Here is a 23,963-nt window from a genome sequence, read left to right as displayed (position 1 = left end):
ATAACTTTATTGAATTAATCTGGTTAAGGTTGAAGATGATTTTTTCTCAAAAATAAACTAAAATCAATCTAAAGGGAGAATAGCATTCTCAAGGCCAAAGTTGATTCCTGCACGGAGTCTCTGTTATACAAGGGAGCAGACAATAGATTGATTTTTCAAAATATGATTTCAGGTATCCTGACTTTCTTTAACAGGTTGGGTTACACTTCTCCAAGACAATTGCAGTAACTGTTCATTCATATACCATGCGGTCCATGCCTTGTCTTGAGGATTAAAAAAAGTATCATGCCTTGCCGGCATTTAAATACCATCAAAAGACTGGCTAATTGACTTATTGTTGGGACATTTTGGGGCTGGCTAATAGCATAATATATGCTGACAAGGCTGATTTCTAAACTTAACGCACTCGGGCCATTGATCACAATCAAAAGAATAGTTCGTGAGGCTCTACTTGTAGTTTTATATGAATAATAATTGGCATGATTTAATTCCACCATGATCACAATGTCGTCGTTTTGGCACTAGATCCACAAATTCACGAGTAGTTAAAAAAATAGGCCTGGATAGCTTAGCATGACACAAACCATTTGGACTACTTTAATGCGTCTTGATTTTTACTTTCCTACGTAATAACCGTACAGCTTAATCGTAAGATAAGAGAGAGGCACTGGATTCCCTGGCCGTGACTTGTGGCACTATAGTCTATATGCAATGTAATCTGAAACTGGATTCGTTATAAGACACAACATTCAATCAATAACGTGTAACATGATCCTTCGATAGATAAATGTAGATCTAAGGTTCTTCGTTATTTGGACTGCGGTGGATCCGGGCGCTGTAATATGCGTTATAAACTATGCAGAAATGTTTGAACAGAAGGGAAACAACTGCCATTAGGCATTAATGTTCACGGTGGGTACCAGAAGATTACGAGGTGAAGCAACACACTCCCGTGGAGATGCAAGTCAAGCCACAAGCGCGAAATCCGTCAAGAATAAACCATCTCCTTGCTTTTGTATTAATGCTTTCTCAAGTTTCCGTGACTTTTTCTTTCGTTTTCCCTCTCCTGGACAGATCTTTATTTTATTTTTTCAGTACAAAACTTTCCGGGGCAAGTGATTAGTATGGGTTTAGGTCTCTAAAAAGGGAAGTACTTTGGACTTGCACTCACCGGCTTGCGTTAATCAGTTAATATAATAGCGGTTGACAGTAATAATATAAGAATAACATGGTAATTCAAACTCAAGGGACGTTTTCCTTTTGGCTTTCAGTTGCTTTTCCACCATCTAAAGCAAGAGTTTTATTGTTTTTTAGGTAAGACTTCACGTTAGCTATTAGAAGCAACCAATTGGGCGTGCATATATAAAAGGCACGGAATCATTTTCCATTATGACAGTGTATCCGGAGCTATAATTGGTATCAGCCTACCTAGTTGGTAGTTGGTTCCATTGGACACAAGTGAAAACTACGTGGCATGGCTTCCAAGAATGTAATTTTTCAATTTATCTTATTTACCATCTGTTTGGCTATGGCAAATTCGGTCGAGTTCAAATATCCCGCAGTTTTCAACTTTGGTGATTCAAATTCGGACACAGGAGAACTTGCTGCAGGGTTGGGCTTTCTGGTCGCTCCACCTAATGGACAGGACTACTTCAAAATTCCTTCTGGGAGGTTCTGCGATGGCCGTCTCATAGTGGACTTCCTAAGTAATTTTTAATTATCCCTTGAAATTATATTATTAATAGTTATTGCCATAATCATTACTCAGCAAGCTTTAAACTTTAAAGCACGAATATAAATATAAATAAATAGGCAAAATAATTATAATATCACGCGCTAAGAAGAAACAAGCTAAAGTGCTAGAGCATAAATAGTTACCGGCATCTTTATTTTTCATAGCGAACAAATTAGGAAGACTCCTAACATGTAGCATCATACTTTTAGGGGATTGATTCATCTTAACATCTGCTTCCTCTCCAATTTTCTGCCACATTCTCATAATTATATGAGAAATTAATTGTTTAAATAATATATCAATGCAAAATTAAATAGTAGTGTAAAAGAGTTAAACTTGACTCTCTTAAAGCAAAAAATATGTATTAATTATTTATTTTAACAGAGTTTTTTTTTACTGCATTTATTTAAAATGAGTTAAGTTTATAAGAAAAATATCCACATTTTATTGATTGAAATAAAATGCTACGTAGGGATTTAATTTAAAAATTAATTAGAATACATTGATAGTATAAAAGTTTTTTATATTATTATACAGTATGTAATTATGAAGTTATATAATTAAAAATTATTAATTTTATAATAGTTACGGTAAAAATTATATTATATTTAACATTATTTTTTAATTGGGTAACGTGACAGGGTATTGAAATTAAACTCTTTAAGTAATGTTATATTTTTACCCTCCACCTTTTTTTTTACAGTATTTTTACCATCCACCTGATATTTATTATTAGATTGAATAAAAGGATGACTTACTTCTACTACAAGTTATACGCACCAAACGAAATGGAAAACTAAGTATTTGCAGATGTTTAAAACACAAGCAAAGCCCAGAAGGCTTAAAACCCCTCCTAACAGTAATAGTGGATAGCCATGGCCTCCAACACATGTATCATTCGAATTCTTACCGTCATTGCCATCTGCATACCTCGTGCCAAATCCTTCCACTTGGATTTTCCAGCAGTTTTTAACTTTGGTGATTCAAATTCTGATACTGGTGCTCTTATTGCCGCTGCTTTTGAGAGCCTTTACCCACCAAATGGACAAACTTACTTCCAAAAACCATCAGGGAGATACTCTGATGGCCGTCTCACCATCGATTTCCTTAGTAATAAATCTCCATAACCTCTTTTTGTCACTGCCCACGTAGATGATTATGTCTCCCTCTCCCATATAAACAACCTTTGAACTTATATCCTCTTGCTTTTTTATTGCAGTGGATGCTATGGACTTGCCATTCCTAAATGCCTATCTTGATTCGTTAGGTTTGCCAAATTTTAGGAAGGGATGCAACTTTGCCGCAGCAGCTGCAACTATACTTCCAGCCACTGCATCATCCCTCTGCCCCTTCTCCTTTGGGGTTCAGGTGTCTCAGTTCCTCCGATTCAAAGCTCGGGCCCTTGAATTGATCGCTAAAGGTCTCTTCTTAAGGACCAAATTACATGCAGTTCCATAGTGTTTTTCTTCCGTTAGAATTGAAATTTCACCTCCCTAATCTATGTTGATCTTTAATGAAAACCTTTATTATACGGATTAGTGAGATGCAATTCTAATTCTGATTGAAGAACAACATTAAAGTAGCTTATGAAACTGCATCTAAGTTTTATATTCTGCTAAATCTATCTAATTAATGTTTTCAAACTCTCATTACTACTTCAGAGGACTAGTTTGCTGTCTGTCTCATGACTCATTCATTCATGTTCAAAAAAATTATCACAATGTTTCAGGCAGGAAATTTGATAAGTACGTCCCTGATGAAAATGTTTTTGAGAAGGGATTGTACATGTTTGATATTGGCCAGAATGATCTTGCTGGAGCATTTTATTCCAAAACATTAGACCAAATACTTGCCTCAATCCCCACAATTCTTTTAGAGCTTGAAAAGGGAATTAAGGTTGGTGTCAAATTATCTGCTTCTGTTTTTATATTACGTTTGGGAAATTTTATTCCAAAAATTTCTTGAATTAATGAATTCCATAGGTTACATACACAGTTTTACTGAGATTAACAATAGTGAGTTCTAACTCTTTGTTATTTGTTCACTAGAATCTCTATGACCAGGGGGCTAGATATTTCTGGATACACAATACAGGTCCTCTCGGATGCTTGCCTCAGAATATTGCCAAATTTGGAACTGATTCATCAAAGCTTGACGAACTAGGGTGTGTTAGTTCACACAACCAAGCTGCTAAAACCTTTAACCTACAGCTACATGCTCTCTGTACTAAATTGCAGGGCCAATATCCAGATTCAAATGTCACATACGTTGATATCTTCACTATAAAATCAAACCTCATTTCAAACTTTTCTAGATACGGTTAGTATCTCGATTAATTTTTATTTATTTGTTATGTTACAATTTCCGTTTCCAAGAGTTTTAGATGTTAAAATCCGTAAATTAAAAATATCTCAGATGGCTTTGTCATCAATTGTCACTTGTGATGTGGATCGTGCAACGCCTGTTTTATAGATACAACTTAACTTTTCACAGTCCATATGACTCATCATCTGACAATGCAACAATATCTAAGACTGATTTCCTTGCATATTGTATAACTGTTCCTGGAAATTTATCTTTGTTGATCTCTGTTGCTTTTTTTTCTTACGAGCCTCCTACCTTTTCCACCTGTGATTGTAGCAAATATACTTTACAGTAATAAGAAATGCTAGAAGCGTGTCCAATTTATTGGCTAATTAAGAACTCTGTAGCAGGCTATCAGCCATAATAACCAATTTAGTTCTATTATATGATCTATCATAACAGTATTTGTGGGGAGGAAATGCAGTTAATTTGTGTGATTAAATGTTTGCAGGGTTTGAACAACCTATTATGGCTTGTTGTGGATACGGAGGTCCACCACTAAACTATGACAGTCGAGTTTCCTGTGGGGAAACCAAGACCTTTAACGGGACCACAATTACAGCAAAAGCTTGTAATGATACCAGTGAGTACATAAGTTGGGATGGGATTCATTACACTGAGACTGCAAATCAATATGTAGCATCACAAATTCTCACTGGAAAGTACTCGGACCCTCCTTTCTCAGACAAAATGCCATTCCTACTTAAGCTCAAGTTCTAAATACCCCATTATATTTATTGTTACTATTATTTGATTCTTTATGGTATCGTGAAAGCTATAGCTGATTGTAACTTTGAATGACAGTCAAGCTCTTACTAATGAATATGTTTTAAAGATTGGTCCCATTGACATGGTAACATGGTCTGTGTGATAATGTTCAAGGATTGGTAATTGAACACATTCAGACTTCATGGTTCATTTGTATGCTATATACTATATAAAAGGGCCTTTTGGGATACATACATTTGGTATATGCTCTACATTTTCTTTTTTAAATTTCAGTTTTATACACGGTTAATGCTAATAATATTGCAGTATGATGATAACGCAACACTCTGAAATGAATGTAAGCAGCAAGTATACACAGAAATTTATATGGTAGTCCAATGCATTAAATTTGTAATTGCAGGCTGGCCAAAACACTGATCTTATTCTACAACTTTCTGAAGCTCAATTGTAACATGACATCGGTTATAACTGCACATTATACATCAGAATTTAAAGAGTGATGATTTCGAAGACAAGTCCAATTATATAAGAGGAATACTAGTAACACAATCTTTTTAACACACTTTTTGAAATTTACAAAATAAAAAAGAGAGAGGATCATTAAATAAGAAGTGAGACCCATCAAATTTGTGTTTTCTAATAAATTACATCCAATAGCTAAGAGTTGTTCAAAAAGCTGTGTTAGAGTGTGTTGCTAATATTGTGCCATAGGAACAACAAAGGCATCCAACTACAAGAGTGAATTGTCCACGCTTCTCATCTGTCTCTTCCCTGGGTCACCAGGGTCAGGAAGCCCATCAATGGCAGCAACTAGCCTTTTGGCTGTGCTAAAAATGGCTTCATTGTACTTCTCATCGGTAGCCAACACTGCACAAACCAGATACTTAATCAGGGAATTGGTAGTTTCATGCCCCTTAAAAGATAGGACTGGCTCCTGAGGGACTCACTTTTATTGACTTAGATTACTACTGATTACAGATTCTTTTTATGGAAAATACTCTTACAAACCTGCAGAGTCTCAATCATGTTGATTGTATGCATTCAAAATGAGTAAAAGTCAACCAGATGTAGATGAAGGTTTATGCCATAAGCAAAGACTATCCAAAGAACCTAACAAATAGGTTTTCTAATGAAAAGAAAAATTGGTGGGGGAGTAAATTACGAATTTAGGCTTCTCAATTGGGAACTTTTAAAATTGTTAAGAAAATTGGACGAAAAGAACCATACCGTTGGAAGAGAAAACAATTTCAGGACGAAAATCAATCTCCAAAAAAATTAAAGGATCAAAACTATAAAAGTTGAAAAGTTGGGGAGCAAAAACAGAATTCACCCTTATTTTAGCTACAAGTGAGAAAATCATGTTTGAGTTAGATAAAATCTATATATATATATATATATATATATATATATATATAATAAATTCATTAACTTTATAATAATTAATTTAAAATTTTATATATATAATAAATTTATTTAATGCAGGTACATATTTAAGATTTGTGGTTTCAATTTGTTGAGGAATTCACAAATTGAAGATATGCATTGGTGAAGGAGTGCCTCGACAGTGGAAAGGAGGTGAGAGAGGAGGTTATAACTTACAAAAAAAAGGGAAGGGCAAGTTGGAAATATAAAAGATTAGGCGGTGCAGAAAGTAAATTGTGGGTTGCAAGAAGCAATGGCCCAGTTAGGGGTGTGAGGCCCATATTTTTGTTAGGACATAAGGCAGAATGTGTCCATGCAACAAGAGCAATATGTCCTTTCTGCAATCTTAGGATGTGTTTGGTTTGTATTTTTATTTTTTGTTTCTATTTTCTGTTTTTATTTTTTGAAAATTATTTTCATTTTCAAAAGATTAAAATTCTGAAAATATGTTTGATTTGACTTCTTGTTTTCTGTTTTTATGAAAAATACTGAAAATTTATGATATATTGACTTCTTGTCTTTTTAAATTTTTATATTTGCTTAAAATTACATTCATTATCACCGCAATTTCATTTTACTCGAAATGAGTTTCTGTTTTCGACTGAAAACACTGAAAACGAGAATTTATTATTTTCATTTTTTGGTTGTTTCCTATATTCATTTTTACTGAAAATGTTTTTAGAAATCCAACCAAACACATTTTCATCACCGTTTTTTATTTTCAGTGAAAATGAAAACAGAAAACAACCAAACCAAACACCCTACTTAATCTCCCACGCCAGGTTTCGATCAAAGTAGATTCATCTCCGACCATTGCCTTTCCACTCCCTTATGATTGCATTCATTCTATAGAATGCTAAATGCTCCTTACTTGAAGAATTTTCTCAAGTTGAGTTCCAAGGTGGCTGTGTGTTGGATCACTTGTACCAACTCTATGCTCACTACATCACATCATTTAAGGTTTTCTTCTATCAACAACTTTCTCCATGCTTCCGTTGTTTTTCTAGTTCGTTTCAGTTTTTTTTTTCAGGATTTTCTTTTCTTATTTTTTTGTTTGTTAGGATGATAGTTCAGGGAAGAGAGATGCTAGAATCTGCAAAAGGATTTCGTTTCTTTTTTCTGATGCTAAATCGTTATTTTGGTGATGTTTCTCCTTTCATTTTTATGTTGTTTCATTTATCTTACCTTTGGTTGGTAAACTGGTATGGCTAGGTTGTTCTGAACTCCTAAGTTCTCCGGACTCGAGGGTGCTGGTCTTTTCGTTGCAGTGTTCTCTGAACATGCTTGAAGGTGATACTGGGTATGCTCATGTTTGATATCTCAAAAATCTCCGCATATAGAATAAAACATTTCAAGGTTGTTATGCCTTGTTGGCTTGATGCTGACTTTGGTCTGTGGGTAGTCTTGTTAGTTGTTTGTCAATAGAATAATGTTATGTTCTCCTACCAATCCTCCCCCTAATACCTTGTAAGAAGTTATTAAATGAAAAAGTAATTGCATTTAATGTCTTGAAAATATAAAACACATTTGTACTTACCATACAAAGGATTAGTAAGTAGGAGGATTGGTAGGAGAATATAGTAGGGTGATTTAGAATTGTTCTTGTTAATATGGTGTTGTGAGTTAAACTTGCATACAACAGTTGCTTCTCGATTATAACCGTACTCTTGCTGCTTTTGCTCCTTGAGAATACAACTTGTATTGAATTCAGTAATTCCACTGATTTGGGCATTTGTTGGATCTATCAATTTTCTGCAGCGTCTAATATTTCTTCCCTCAATTTGCCATGTGTATGTGGAACCTGCATTAAATTCTTAATGTTGGTATTGGTTTGGTTGTGCAGGTGCTCAGTATGGCCATCAAGTCTGTTTCTATCTGAGTTAATACTTTCTCATCCAGAATTATTTTCAAATAAATCATGCTTCGAGGTCAGTTATATGTTTAAGAGTTTGTTGAATCTAGGAGCAATTTTAATGTTATCCTATCATAAGTGACCTTTCATGTGACAATTTTGTGATCATCTTCACTTATCAGAGAGGCTCCGTGATATATTTGTGCCCTTACAATGTTTGAAATTTTTGTGTGCTGTTTATAAATTTTTGTCATTTCATTTCTTGCTTTAAGATTATCTTTCAGCTGTTCTTATTATGCCTTGACTTAAAATTTGAAATAGATTGGTTCAGGAGTTGGCTTAGTTAGCCCATGTGAATGCTTCCAAGGTATGACCATCTATACTTGATGACTCATGCATTTACATTTTCAATGATGACATTTGTTCTACTGAAGTATGATGTTTTAGTTAAAACAAAGTGAAATTTAAACTAGAAAAAATAGCTAATTTAGGTTATATTATTGTAGTTGAATTTAGTCAACTCGAAGTTTTGGCTACTGTCTATCAACAGGTGATTTTAAGTGATGGTGACCTATCAACTTTAGCTAACATGTAGTTTAATTTGGAGTTGAACCACCTGAACGTTGAAGATGACAATGACATGCCGCAAAGAAACAAAAATCCAAACACGGTGAGTCTGAATTTGCATAGACTGTGTGCATTGGATTTTTCTTTCATATATGGATAATGTAATCCCCTCTGCATTCTTCTCTCAGGTTTTGCATATGATACTGAGCTTTTTGCTAAACTGCATTGTATGTCACTATGTGCTAAGGTTCTGTGTTATGCACTGATCCATGTTTCTCAGGTAAAATGCTTGTATCTGCCTTGGGAATCTGCATCAGAAAGTCAACTACAAGATATCATGCCAGATGTTGTGTGAGAATTCAATTAAGTTTTTATTTAACCTCTGAGACTTAATTTCTTATTATATTATTATTTTCAGTTTAGGTGCAGATGTGATATATGATCCAGTTTGCCTGCCACATCTTGTTAGAGTACTTGCCATGGTTTTGATGAATCAGACGAATTTGGGCTCCTGCAGACAGCATGCAAGTTGCAAGGGCCACTCTCCAAACATTGAACATGAGAATGGTGAACATAATCATGAAGATGCTATTAACAAATCTGATGGTGGATGCAAAGCGATTTATAATGATGGTAGTAATAGCCTGTCAAAGGAAGCACCGGTGGCTTATATTGCATATGTTATCCGGAATATTGAAACTTTCAACTATTTTCTCTCCCTAGGCATACAGGCTAACCTTGATATTGGGGACCTTACTGATTCATTGAAGCCGGTAAATCTCCTCTGCTGCATGAAATCATACAATCAAGCCACTGTAAGACTATTGCGTATCACCAGCAGTAATATACAATAACGATCATTTGACTTACTTTCACATGTTATCTTTTCCTTTTTAACTTGCAAGGTCCTAAGATATGGTGAAGTGATAGAGAAATATATGCCTAGATATAAATATTTAGTCAGACTTGCTAAAGATGGAAACTAAAGATTTTAAATTATACTTTGGTTTTGCTCTTAACCTATCCACTCCAACATTATTTCACATATTTGCTAAAAAAAATTCTCTCATAACAAATTCAGACTATCGTCATTTTATCTTTATGTATATACTTGATTTTATTTTAACTGTTTCTCTTTTCCATTCTTCCATCTTTTATCATTACCTCTAAACTAAATTTTATATTGTGAAAAAAAAAACTCATTAGTTAAAAATAATATTATATCAATTCTTCAATGAATTATAAATTTAAAATATAATTCATGTATTCATAAATATTTATTTATTATAAATTTTAATCAGAATTTAATTTAAGTATATTGACAACATATAGAAAGCTTTTTTACACTAGCAGATCATTGTGTATGCACTTTTTTACATTAATTGATAATCTAAATTTTTATCACACTGATAATATATAAAAATTAAGCATTTTTAATTATATAAAAATAAACATTATTTAGTTTATTGCACAAACTCAAGTATTAGCATATCATAAAAGCCAACTACTAGGGTCGGCATAGCTTAGTGATAGGGATTTAAGATAAGGGTGTTGCTAGGTGCACCCAGCACTTAACGTGAAAAGATAAAAATATCTTTGTATATTTTTAAAATGTTTTTGTGCACTCAGCTAATTCAGGTTGATCCGCATATGCAATGAGTTGATCTGCATAGGTTTTAGTTGATCCGCAGTTGATATAGATGATCTGCAAGCTTCTTACGAATTAAGTTGATGATCCGCAAGTGACTTATGAATCAAGTTGATTCGTAAGTCTTTTAACTTACGGATCAAGTTGATCCGCAAGTTGATATTTAAAACTTACGGATCAAGTTGATCCATAAAAGACTTACGGATAAATTTGATCCACAAGTTTCTTACGGATCAAGTTGATCCGTAAAGGGAGAAAGAAGGTAGGGGTAATTTGGCCATTTTCAAAGAATATTAGGTGCATCAACAATAATGTTAGGTGCATCTAACAACACTCTTAAGATAATATGCATTAGGTTTAAATTTGAGTGTCATTATTATATATATATATATATATATATATATATATATATATATATATATCGTAAAGCGTGTCCTTTCATATTTTTTTTTGCGTTTCTTTTTCGGTTGATAATAAAGACTAATAATTATGATGTGTGCATATTCTGGCACTACTTATATACTCAATTAGTGTAAAAGCATTTGACAATAGTAACTACTGTACAGGATTTGTATTGGGTTTTTAGAATGATATTATCTGTGATAGTAAGCAGACGGAACAAAATGGAAGTTGTGCCTTTTTTTCATAACTTGTAGTGGAATTAAAATGCATCACTTTATAGCCTCATATTTTGTTCCGTTTGATTTTTTTATAAAAAAAAACACTGAACACAAATAGAATTTATATGACTTTTTTAATTTTTATGTTCTGTTCCGTTTTAACATGTTCACTAAAGACTATTTGAATGATATTTGTTGATAAAAATTAAAAGAAGGTAAGGACAAGTTTGGGGAACGATAATTGGGCACAGACAGTAGATAACACGTGTCCGCAACGAACTAAGTGATGTGCGTTTCTTTACAGGTAGTGATTTTGAGAAAAGACATCGTACTCCAAAAGTTGTGGCAAGGAAATTTTATTGTTTGGTGCCTTGCATCATTAACAAAAAATAGCAGTGTTTATTTATTTTTCTGAATGGGAAATAGTAGTGTTTGATTTAAACGGATATTAATTTTATAAAATTGAATATGAACTATGTGTCAAGGCAATTTCCTTATCACAACTTTTGGAGGAGGATTCCTTTTCACAAAATCCCAAACACTACATCTATCTTCCAAAAAAAAATATTAATATAAACTAAATATGAAATAAGCATTCTGGGATGGAAACATGCTAGTCGTTTGTTGTCTTGTTACAAGCTAATTTTAAGATTTAGTATGTCATGTTTGAAGTTCTCGTCAATTCTAAAAGGTTTTATATAAACACAAATTATGGCATGTTTTTTAAAATTACAAGTCACAATTGTATTAACAAGAAGAAACTATTTTAAAGGTTTGATATGACCTAAAAATCTATTTACATTACTTTACAATGTCATTTTGTAAACTACTAGGAAATGAGGATTATGAAAGACAAGCCTCTTTGATTTAGAGTAAAAGCATATAAGCATTGATATTTCTCTTCTACTTAATATTATATTCTTTCTTATTTTATAGGTTTGATGTATAGATAATATTGTGGTGATCCCATACTAAAATTATCATCTTAAAATTTAGATTTTAACACTTAAAATTAAAAGTTAATTTATATAGTAAGGATTGTCTCCTTACTTATATTTTTAAGCACTATTTTTAATTAATGTGCAACTTAATTTTTTTCCAATGCCTAAATGTAATTTGTTTTGCTTCATAGTTAAATAGGATTAAATAAGCCAAAATAATTTAGCATTTAGTTATTTTATTGAAAATCTTCAATTTTTTTATTATTTCAAATTGGTGTACAAGTTTGAGTTCATTTTGACATCTTTATATATTAGTTGATTTATGTGCACTATTTATATATACTTGTACGGTAATATTTACTTTTCATGTATACTTTCTGAAACTAAATGATGTAAAAAAACTAAATAATTATACATATAATTTTAAAGAAAAAAATCAAGAAGTTCCACCTGTGTTTAGCCTAACTTAGTAAGTTTTTTTTTTTCAAAGAGAGGATAAACTAAAAAAATATAATGTATAACTATTAATCTATAACTATTAATAAAGATAATTATTTTCAGTGTACATATTTTTTTATTTTTAAACTATTCTTTAATATAAAATTGTAATTTTTTTATGAACCTTCAAATATAACTGTTGCCATTTCTTTTAAAGAAAATTATTATTACTATTTTCTTTAATTATTAAATAATATTAATAAAGGTACGAAGTGATTCTTTTTAAATAATAATAATGATAAACTAGGTGAAACACACTTGATACTTACCGAATAAAGCAATTAAGAAGATGAATTGGAAAACATAAAATCATTCAACACTTATCCAACTTTAAGACATTGTGATAAGATTTAGAATTGTTCAATGCGAATTGCCTTCTATGAAGATATATAGCTGTAGACTTTACATTACAAGAATAATAATTGGATAATACATCGGATTCTACGTGACAGTTGTCAAGAAGATATGGTTCCAGCACACGACGAAGACGAAGGCCTCGTAATAGTAATTAGTAATTAGTAAAGCTTTTCTCACCATTCTATCTTAATTAGGGTTCAATTTTTCTGTTTTCTCTTTTTCAGTTGTTCTTATACTTTCGTTCTAAACAACATTGGGTTAGGTTAATATTTGATTGTGGACTCACTCTATAAAAATAATAAAAATTATATAATTTTAAAGAAACAACACAGGATAATTTGAAAAGGAAAAGCAGATAAGCCAATTTCATCTTACTTAACTGTTAACCACCTAATTAACCCTTTGATCCATTCTCTGTCCTTTTTTTAATCAAAAACACCGTTTATGTTTATGCAATTGTAAGTGTTAATAAGTGGTTGCAACTACAAGACAAAAAGGCAAACTGTAAATGCATCACGTGTTATCATCATCTAACTTACTTTGAATTAATTACTAGACCGTAGTACTTCAGTAGTTACTTACTGGCTTACCATGTTTCTGACTTTCTGTTGCCTTTCATAGGATTTAAAAAAAAAAAAAACTTGTTTAATCTTTTGAGATTCCTCGGGATTTGTTGGTTCCTGTTTTGAGATTTTGACCCTTCTTTTTATATTCTGTTTTATTGGGATTCTCACTTTGAAAAGTGGCAATCCCAATCGATTCCATATTCTAGAAATCAAACTGAATCAGAGCTTAGCGTGGTGAACTCAGTGAGTGAGTGAGAGATGGCGGAGAGTGAAGTGGAGGTGATTCATTCTTGGTCTGCTCCAAGATCCCTCAGTACTAGTCTCATGTATTCTTTTTCTCAGGTATTGTACCTCTCACCCTCATCTTTTTCATGCCAATGTATTCTCTTGCGCTGCATGCAACACAAGGAACTAACAATATTGCATTCTTTGAGTAATGATTGTTAGTTTGGTCAACAAATGATTACCTAGTCTTCAGCTGATAGAGTAGTAATTAATGATTCCATCCATCAATTAATTGAAATCGAGCTTTGTTATTGACGCGATTACCTGAAAATCCTGTTTCTGATAATGGTGTTTCCATTTCCATGCTTATATCCGTGTGCTACACAGAGGGATGACATAGAAGTGCTTGATGAGCCCCTCTATGCAAATTTCCTTAGAGTAACTGGTCTTGATAGACCCTACAGGGAGGAGCTACTCTCCAAAATGGTATGTCTCAGAAAATTCAGTATTTTCTTAAAATTCTTCAATTGATTTAGTAATCTGGCTGGTCCATTCTTTTTTACTAGAGAATTCTGAAGATTGTGTCTTTTGAAAGTTCTAGACATTGTCCTTGTCTATTGTAGTATCCTCTTCCTATGCTTCATATTGAAAAATGTTGGTTTTTTAAATGTGACAGGAAGCTGATGGAGATAAGGTCACTAATGACATAATTTTTGCTCCAGGAAAGAAGAAATATAGATTCTGTAAGGTAAAGAAATCTCTATTGAGATATTCATTTTCTCACATAATGTATATATAGAGGAACATTATGATCATTTTTCTATAAAAAAAAAGAGCATTTACTTCAATGACAGGAGATATTATACCATTGACTTTTCATAGAGGTAAAAAAAGTTTATATTCAGTTTATCTCATGCTAATTTTGTGATGCAGTAGCTCTGCTGTAAGCCAAAGAAACTAAAGTGAGAAGCTTCAATTGGCACAAAAATAACATCATATACTGTTTTTTTTCAAAATTATGCTAGTAGTTTAGCTGGTTAGAAGTTGTTTTTGGTCTAGGAAAGGGCACAGTGGCCCATCACTGACATGGTCCCAAAGTAATTTTCACAGGGGTACCCAGGAGGAGGCAAAAGGAAACCGTTGAACTGTTCCAAAAAAAAACTACTACTAATTAGTTTATCTTGAGATTTTGCAATGTGTTATCAAAACCAACTTTGTTTTCTTCTAACTTCATTATTTATCATTACTTTTCTGTTTACAGCATATATCAAAGCAACGGTTACAAGGTTTGACAGATGATCTGATGAAGAAAGGAAAGCACTTCATTCTGATAAGAAATCCTCTTGATATATTGGTAAAATGTCTTTCATTGATTGTTTATCTGTCACTAAATCAACAAGCCAGTTTGGCACGTTGTTTCACATCTGCACATGTGGTATTGGTCCAAAAACATACAGATCTATCATCTATCTACATCAAAAAAGGTTGGCTTGTGAAAAGCCTATGAGCATCATGTTTAAGTAATGTATATAAGGTGCTGCAAATATTTCATTAATTTTTGTGATATTGGGTGGTTATCTATTTCTCTGGTTACTGCCTGATTATTCTTGTCTACCTCACCTAATTGTGTATGTCCAGCCATCCTTTGATAAGGTTGTCCCTCCATCTTTCTATGAGTTGGGTTTGGCAGAGCTGGTTTGTATATACAACGAGCTTCGTGAAATTGGAAAGGCACCACCTGTTATTGATGCCGCAGAACTTCAACAAGATCCTGAGGTATTATCTGGGGCTTTTTGAGTAAGCTTGATTATTATCAGTGAACAAACCATAAATACAAAATCACTTTTGTTTAGTTGAAATAAGACGAGATAGAATGAACTGAAAGTTTGTTTGGCAGTCACTATGAAAAGGGAATGGTCATTCCCTCCAAAATGGAGGGAATCATAATTCCATTATGTCCATAGTTATCTGAATTACAATTTTCCCTTGTATTTAATAGAAATTAAAAAAAATACCTCTATCACCTCATCCACACCATCACCTTTGCACCATCATTATCATCACCACTACTTGCTGTTGCATCCACACTTCCACAGTTTCACACTTACCTTACCACCACCATATTGCTTCCATTGCTGCCATAACTTCCTGGCCAACACCAACCCACTTCCATCCCAACCCCCACAGTTGCTGCCATTGTCTTCATCATGGATATTATTGTCATTATATTTGTATTGAGCCCGACCTAGTAATAATATTGTGAAAATAATTTAAAATAACACTTTAAATAAATTTTTTAATTATCTTGCATCAATATTATGATCTTGTTGATTTGCAGGCTACTCTACGCAGTCTCTGTAATGATTTGGAGATTCCTTTTCAATCTGCAATGCTCAAGTATGCAGATTTTTTTATGTCCCTTTACAAAGTTGAAATTCCCCCACCCCAATTAAAAACAAAGAGGGGAGGGAGGAACAAAAATGAGTTTATTATTAAAGCAAAATTCGTGCACCTGTACAAAGTGAAAAACACAATGCTTGTAGATGGATGATCTATGTATGATCAAAATTTGTCTTCCTTGCTTTCATGCTCCAATGTGCTGTTAATAATAGTGACTTAATTTTCTACATTTTCAACAATTATTTTGCAAACATACATAATGAGTTGACAATTCAATGACTTTCCAGGTGGGAAGCAGGTCCAAAGCCAATAGATGGCTTGTGGGCCCCTTGGTGGTATAAGTCTGTACATAAATCTACTGGTTTTGAGAAACCAAGAAAGTATCCCCAGGTAAGTGGTTGTTTTTATCATGGCATGGTTCCAATTTAGTTTCTTTTATGGAGAATCCAGGCTGTTATTTTGTTTGAGTTATTATAGTATTTTGACATTATTTGCTCCATTGCTTATTACGGTATTACTATTATTGTTTGATCTAATAGCAATTGGATGCAAAATTGCGTGATTGTTATGAACCCATGTTTGCTCTTCACATAACAATTTGGGGTATACCAAACACAGGCGACAAAAAATCTGACTAAAGTCAAACTGTAAATTTCTCTTGTTTTCAGCCATTTCCTTTTTCTCTTTATGATTTGTTGGAGCAAAGTCTACCCCTGTATAATATGCTACGACGCCATGTGAAGAAAAAGTCATCTCTTCTGAGCCCTCCTTTACCTAATCCTGATCTTCCTGTTCCTGCAAACGAGAAATTGCTTGCTTGGGTTGGTGATGAGATTGTGACACGTGATAGTGCAAAGGTAATTAATTGTATGACACTTAAAATTCTTCTGTATGCTTTGATATAACAAAGCTTCAGAGTTATACAGATTCTCATGGTTTGAAATTATTACCCTGTGATCTATCAGGTTTCTGTGTTTGATTCTGTTGTCCAAGGAGGTGACTCAGTTTGGGAAGGACTTCGAGTATATAATGGAAAGATATTTAAGCTTGAGGAGCATCTAGACAGGTGATGTCTCAAAAACTAACAAGTTGAATTGTTTATGCGTAATGCTGTCACTTTATTCCAATAATGGTCTAGCTGATTAGTTGAAATGCATAAATTGAACTAGTAATGTAATAAATTAAATTAAATGAGCATAAGTAAATCATGAACTACAATAAAGCTATAAGTATCACTGATATTTGCCAGCTTTTGCAATTTGAAGTTAGACTCTTGTTTCTTCTTCATTTGCATGTGTAGTCTCAGTCTTTTCTACATTCATTTTAGACATGCAATATGTGATATGCCTGCAGGATTTACTTCTCTTTTCCCGTAGAGCATCCTTACCTTTTAACATCGTGATTATATTATTTTTCTTTTTACTCCTGTGAGTCTTTCATATCATCTCACAAGGCACATACACATCTTGCGTCATCTCCAATAAATCATTGCACAAGGTACCAAAAATATGCTTGGTTGCATTTTTCAATGAGTAGTGCTATTTCATCTGAAATAGCATACTGCACCAAATCAATTTGTGTTGAAAACCACAGTTGCTTATCCATGATTGTTGGAACTGCAGCACTCAATCTTTTCCAGACAGTGCGATACCAGTATGGTGAGCTTCGGTGATATTAATGGCTGGCCAGTGTTGTGTTTTTCATATTAAATTTAGATAACATTTTGGCAAAAAAAAAGAGAAAGAAACTGACAACTATAAGAAAGAAAAAAAAACATCTGCTCATCATCAATGTGTTTTATTTCTAAAACATCTGCTCATCATCAATGTTGTTGACCTAATGCCCTCTTACATTTTTTGCTTCTTATTAGGTTATTTGATTCAGCAAAAGCTTTAGCTTTTGAAAATGTTCCTACTCAAGATGAGGTGAGTCTAAGATGCATTTAGTTCATCTATCATGTGTCACTTAAAACACCATTTGTCATCCCAATAGGCTGTTTGTCATATGGTACTGTTTTCAGTAAAAAGCAAAGTACTAAATGCTAATGTCTTCAGTCTTGTTTAGGCTATCATCATAATGAATGTTGTTAAAAAAAATTGCAGATTAAGGAAGCAATTTTCAGAACTCTAATTAGGAATGGCATGTTTGACAATTCACACATCCGGCTTTCTCTAACACGAGGAAAAAAGGTTTTTCTCTCTCTCATTTATCATTTCAGCTAAGTAATTTCTCCAAAGCTAATAATTCATCAAATTCTGTTCCATCTATCAGTCACATAACAATGCTCAGCATTATATGGTGGCTGCTTCATAGTTTTAATAATATATTATAGACTATATGCACAAAAAGGACTCTCAACCTGCTTCTTGATATTATGCAGTGTCCTGATTATTATATTGACCAGAAATCTCAATCATAATAGAAAGATGCAAAGGGGGTCTGCTGGTTTGATTATTCAATGAACCTAGTGTAAATATGAAATAAACTGAATTAAAGTCTGTTTCGTGAGTAGTAGCTTTATTTTATACCATTTGCAAAAGAAGTTATGAAACCATTAAACATATGTAATTCCATGGAGCAATTGTGTTTTAACTAATGTAAAGGAATATTCTGTTTCTCTAGGTTTCTTCTGGGATGAGTCCAGCTTTCAATCTTTATGGGTGTACATTAATTGGTAACTTCCTATCCCTTTTCCAAATAAGTAACATTCATGCTAGTATCAAAGTCGTTATATTCCTATAAGAATTTTTGTATACCAATTTTGGCATTATTGAGCAATTGAAGTTTTCAAATTGGCCCAGCAAGATTTGTTATATGATTTCTGTTTCTTCTTGGAAATGATCATACATTGATTGCACGCGTGACTATATTTAATGATATCAAAAGAAGAAACACCACCACCCTACTGTTGCATTAAATCTGTGATGACAGTGATTTTGTGGACATAACTAGGAAATTACTTTTTGTTTAGATATAATTTTGGGGATATAAGCTCACTATAGAGTTACAAATAAAAATCCAACAAAATCACAAATGAATCTCTTCATTTCATCTTTCTTTTCATTTTTCCTTAGCCTTCTATTCTGCTTTAGGCTCCTTTGGGACGAGGGCTGCTTCTCTCTGCTTCACCACCCCTGATAGAAGAATAGGAGAATGGTCAATGAACTGACCACCTATGAAGCACGACCACCTATCCTATTTTGAAGTGTCAGTGTCAGACAAGTTTCCGACACCAACACTTGTCTGACATGTGTTTGACATTTCTTATTAAGTGTCTAATTAAAAAATCATTTTTTGTCAGATCATTTAAGTTGACACTTCCATATTGATAGAGACACACTAATATTATTAAATAAGTAGTGCTATTTGTTACGAAAAATTTCCACATGAATTGCATGAACCTGGACATGGACGGATAGAATTCTTTTGAACCACAGTTGATTAAAAAAGTTTAAAAATATATACATAAGGTGAAATTTTTCAAAATCACATTTCATGTGAATTTTACGAAATTTCATTCGTAACAATTAGCATATCTGTTGTTAAAATGTATTCATTTTTAATCTTCAAAAATTGATATGTTCTTTTAATCTTTGATAAATTTTCACACTTGTCTTTAAACTAAGATCAAGCAAAAGCATGTAGTGCTAAGAATATTAAAATGTTTGGAATCATCCGTTGATGAAATTCCATGTTGGATACCTTGGGCTAACATGTTGATCTGTTAATTGGACTGGACACGATAATTCATATGAGCTAAAATTTGGTTGCTTAACCCTATATAATGTGAAAACATTGTGGTTCTGGAAGAGTGTCATTTGTGGAGAAATACAAGATGGCGTTTTCATGTGTTTTCATAATGTGTAAGTTACCTTGATTATCACTGATATTCAAATGGATAGACAATTGATACTAAATTGATTCTTCTTTCAATATGCAGTGCTTGCTGAATGGAAGCCCCCAGTATATGATAATACACGTGGTATAGTTCTTGTAACTGCTACAACACGCCGTAATTCACCAAATGTAAGTTTCTGATTTGTATACTTTTTAAAAAAAATATATGTATATGTTTGGGTTACTACTAATTTTTTAGTTCTATATTAAATATGAACTAATAGTAAACATCCAAGCTTTTCTATTATTATCACCTTAAGTGGCATCACTGTTTTAGAATCAGAGTTTGGGTATGGATATATAAAAGAAGAAAGAAAGGTATTATTTGAGTTAGCAATGGTGCGAAGTTGAAATCTCCAGAATACAATGGTCAAACTTGATGAAAGTCAATGTCTCTTGACTATATCAAATCAAACATCATATTAGGCTCCTAGTTATCTTGATGTTCTTGCATTTTATACATTCGGAAGCATTTGATTGACATGGTTTTTCCTTCAGTTAGTTTGATACCAGAATCTTAACATATATGCAACAACTTGCGTTTGTTCTTTCCCCCATAAATTGTAATCATATGGATAATGGAGATAGGGAGTAAAAAAGAGAGGTGCCTAAAAAAAGTTATAGTCAGTCATATGGAAAATGGGAGGAGTACAGAAAGAGGCTGAAAGAAATTCAAACCAAATAGAAAATATAAAGATGTGTAGTGGTGTAATGATTCTATAACCAAATTCATTGTCCTGTCCTGGTTTGAGTTGACAAAAGAAAGATTTATAAAGTATTTAATGCTATTTAGTTGAAGAACTTATTGTCATTATAATAATAATTTAAAGTTGCTAGTGATAGCTTATCATACAGTAGTAAAAGAACGAGATTTGTTCAAACCAACAAAGTATCTATTTGATTGGCATGCACCTTTAGTTTGATCAATAGACTTTGTCCCATCCCCTTTTGTTGTTTTCTTTACCAGAATTTGGATTCGAAGATTCATCACAATAACCTTCTCAATAACATACTTGCAAAGGTATTTTCCTATTCTCCTCGACATATTTACGTGTACTAATCAACCAAAATGTGTTAAATACTGTGATTGGAAGTGGATGATTTCTATTGTAACAGTGATGGTTGTTGAGTTAATTTGACAGGCTAATCCTTCGAGTAATTTCAATGTAGAGTATTGTGAATAATATTGTATTGGGAAAAGAAAATGCAGTTTATGTTTATTTACCTCTGCTATTATGATTTATTGTATGCAAAGAGACAGTGGACAATTAATTGCCACAGCTTCAGTTACAGCATATTATAATTCAATTGACTGTTACAAGCATGATAGAACTCATAATTTTATTGCACCTTGTCTTACTAGAGAAATGCTAGCAATACAATAACTCTTTTGAATACTTTTTCTACTGTTGGTTGAAATTTATTTAAAATCACAAATTTTTTAGTCCTCCTTATTTAGAGAGTCTCTCTCCTTAGTTTGTAGATTTTAATAAATTTTAACTAATAGTAGAGAATGTGTTAAAAAAGAGTGTGTTGTTAACACTCCTTTGTCATGCTAATATCCAGTCTCAATGACATATCTTACTACATTACTAAAATATTATTATTGGCCTAGTGCAGATTGAAGGCAATAATGCAAAAGCAGATGATGCAATCATGCTCGACCAAGATGGTTATTTATCAGAAACCAATGCAACTAACATTGTATGTCCTCAAATTTGCCCTAACTGTAAGGAGGGTCTTTATTGTTTTGCTGATTATCTGCTAGGGCTTTCTAGGTAGCAGGAGATGTTTCTTGGAGTCCAAGCTCTGGAAAACTGATATAAACAACTATTTTTTTTTTTTGAAAGAAAAAACAACTCATTAAGGATAACTTTGAGCTGATGACAAAACAACCAACTCAATAATGCATGGCTAAAAAAATGTGAAATCATCTCTTGGCAAGTCTCCCTATTTCTGAAGGATCACTATTCTTTTGGCAACAAGGTTCACTTGCAGCATAGAATGGTACAGAATAGAATGATTTGAATTACTTAAACTTATTTATTGCCCTTCTTTCTGCAGTTTGTTGTTAAAAAGGGCCGTGTTTTGACCCCTCATGCTGATTACTGTCTTCCTGGCATTACTCGTGCAACTGTAAGTGTGTACACTCACCCAATTGTTTTTAAACCAATTTTTGTAGATACATTATCATTTATGTTGAGACGCAATGCAATTATAAGATAAAACCTGAATGCCAATTTCATCTGTACGTAGTACTTTTATGAAGCATCCTATAGTGTGTTTGGAAACCCGTTGAGAAGTAAAAACATCACATTTGGGATGTGGTATTTATAATTATTAGCTTCTTATTTTCTCGTCTGGGATGTGGAACCTAACACACTATTATTTTATATACTAGTGTCATTGTGTTGGCAAAGAAAAGTTATTTTTGTTGTTGGAAATGAAGTAGATGAATAGAAAAGGTTAGGTTTATAATTTCAGTAAATAAATGCCAAAAGAGTTTTCCCTCCTTAATATTGTAAATTATGTTTATCAATGAAGTGTACTCCAGGATTGATGGAACTCTTCTGCTTCACAATTTTAGGTAATGGATCTTGTGGTGAAAGAACAATTAATCTTAGAGGAGCGCCGAATCAGCTTGTCAGAAGTGCATACTGCAGATGAGGTTCACATATACAATTTCAAATATATATCTTCTCTCTCTCTCACTATATATATATATATATATATATACACACACACACACTGTTACAAGTTACACTAACTTTTTTTTACTGAAGTTACACGAACTCTTAAACAATCAAGGTATTATATAGTTATAGTCCATAGTCGGGTTGGTGTAATTTATGGCAGTGTTAGTTGATCTCTCCTTATATATTTGGTCCAATTTATGTTGTTATAACTAGAAGACCTGTCTTGAAGGTATGGACGACTGGAACAATGGGAGAACTAAGCCCCGTAAGTGCCTTATTATACCTTATCAATTGAATCTTATTATATATTGTGTGAATGTGCTGCCGGGTATGCATCTAGAATACTTCACCTGTTGGGCTGATTCCTTTCATAATCAAATGATTGTCAAACCTGAAAAGAATGTTGATTGTTATATATTACTACGATGTTGATTATCAACTTTGTGTCCAATCAACTCTTGGATTATGATTTATTTGTGTTACTGGCAAGAGCAGATTAATTAGCAAGGATAGGACAAGCAGTAAGAACATTGGTTAAACTGACTAACTCTGCATAGTGTCTTTTAGATAATAGTAGTTAGATGGTATGAGATTAAATTAAACTTCATTGGATATCCTATTTAGGTAGTGAAGGTTGATGGTCGCATAATTGGCAATGGAGAAGTAGGACCAGTCACTAGAAGGTTGCAAGCTGCTTATAAAAAGTTGACAGAACAGTCTGGTGTACCTATACCAACCTATCTTAAGACTTGAAAGGTAGCACTAACAATTTTCTCTTCTGCTTTTAAGCTAATGCAAACATTTTTAGACTTTACCACACCACACTTTTTTGGTCTTAATGTTTTCCATAATACCTATTTTCTTTTCATCTCTTCCAGACTGCAGTTGGAAGTGAGAGGAAATTGCTGCTGTACATTACTAAAAGCTACATATATGGAAGCATTTTTCCCTCTCGTATTAATTAATAAAATAGTGAAGAAGACCTTTTTCTCTCAGTTTTTTTGGGGGGAAGGGGGTATATCTAAATAAATATAGTACAATTTGCAAGTTTAAAAATGTAATTTAGTACAAATTTTATCATCGTCTCACGTTTTGCAACTTTTCGACAATAAATATCAATTCTCATGCGCTGTATTTCAGAGATGCAAGCGAAAAGTAGATAACGGGGATATGTGTTGTGACTTGTGAATTATGATAGAGAATTCTGTTCGATTTCTAAAACTGTACGAGTAGTGGATAGGAAAAAAATATTTTTCCATCCTTTGAGGGATTCAAACCCAATTTTATTCAAATCAACATAATGTTGATACTATTAAAAGAATTGTTTAGTAGCAAAAATTATTTTATTAATATATACAATTCTTTTTATATGCAATTTCATTTATGTTTGTTTTTCTTTTTTGCTTAAATGTTACTTTATAATTAAAATTTAAAAATAAAATAGAA

The 23,963-nt window shown here is 32.9% G+C and overlaps 3 protein-coding genes across 5 annotated transcripts; all 3 read left to right on the top strand.

The window, feature by feature from the left end:
• The first annotated feature begins 1,393 nt into the window (after positions 1–1,393).
• Positions 1,394–5,059, top strand: LOC100784886 (GDSL esterase/lipase At1g54790). Of its 2 annotated transcripts, none has more exons than XM_006577193.3 (5): positions 1,394–1,706; positions 2,955–3,155; positions 3,465–3,631; positions 3,784–4,054; positions 4,551–5,059. In XM_006577193.3, the coding sequence occupies exons 1-5, from the start codon at positions 1,475–1,477 to the stop codon at positions 4,817–4,819; spliced, it is 1,140 nt and encodes a 379-aa protein (XP_006577256.1). In that variant the 5' UTR covers positions 1,394–1,474; the 3' UTR covers positions 4,820–5,059. The 2 variants fall into 2 exon arrangements, with proteins under 2 accessions (XP_006577256.1, XP_006577255.1); XM_006577192.4 differs by lacking the exon at positions 1,394–1,706 and adding an exon at positions 2,532–2,845.
• Positions 5,060–7,236: 2,177 nt separating this feature from the next.
• Positions 7,237–9,538, top strand: LOC102666028 (protein-lysine N-methyltransferase EEF2KMT). The gene is given in 6 exon segments (XM_041014222.1): positions 7,237–7,550; positions 8,094–8,178; positions 8,424–8,469; positions 8,687–8,772; positions 8,950–9,020; positions 9,088–9,538. Coding segments are annotated over 6 exon segments (744 nt in total). The 5' UTR covers positions 7,237–7,530; the 3' UTR covers positions 9,524–9,538.
• A 3,332-nt stretch (positions 9,539–12,870) lies between these two features.
• LOC547725 (branched-chain-amino-acid aminotransferase-like protein 2) lies at positions 12,871–23,658 on the top strand. Of its 2 annotated transcripts, XM_041014221.1 has the most exons (21): positions 12,871–12,887; positions 13,477–13,641; positions 13,912–14,010; positions 14,201–14,272; positions 14,786–14,878; positions 15,163–15,300; positions 15,863–15,921; positions 16,212–16,314; positions 16,593–16,781; positions 16,890–16,990; positions 17,795–17,849; positions 18,027–18,113; positions 18,547–18,598; positions 19,865–19,950; positions 20,789–20,842; positions 21,442–21,525; positions 21,886–21,957; positions 22,409–22,489; positions 22,747–22,782; positions 23,142–23,273; positions 23,396–23,658. In XM_041014221.1, exons 2-20 carry the CDS (start codon positions 13,558–13,560, stop codon positions 23,268–23,270), a joined length of 1,674 nt encoding a protein of 557 aa, XP_040870155.1. In that variant the 5' UTR covers positions 12,871–12,887; positions 13,477–13,557; the 3' UTR covers positions 23,271–23,273; positions 23,396–23,658. The 2 variants fall into 2 exon arrangements, with proteins under 2 accessions (XP_040870155.1, XP_006577254.1); XM_006577191.4 differs by lacking the exon at positions 12,871–12,887 and having other exon boundaries at positions 13,257–13,641.
• Positions 23,659–23,963: the final 305 nt, after the last annotated feature.

Source organism: Glycine max, chromosome 3, assembly GCF_000004515.6.
Source record: "Glycine max cultivar Williams 82 chromosome 3, Glycine_max_v4.0, whole genome shotgun sequence".
NCBI classification, from domain to species: Eukaryota; Viridiplantae; Streptophyta; class Magnoliopsida; order Fabales; family Fabaceae; genus Glycine; species Glycine max.
Note: the sequence above shows the minus strand (reverse complement) of the source record. Positions and strands in the feature narration are given on the sequence as shown.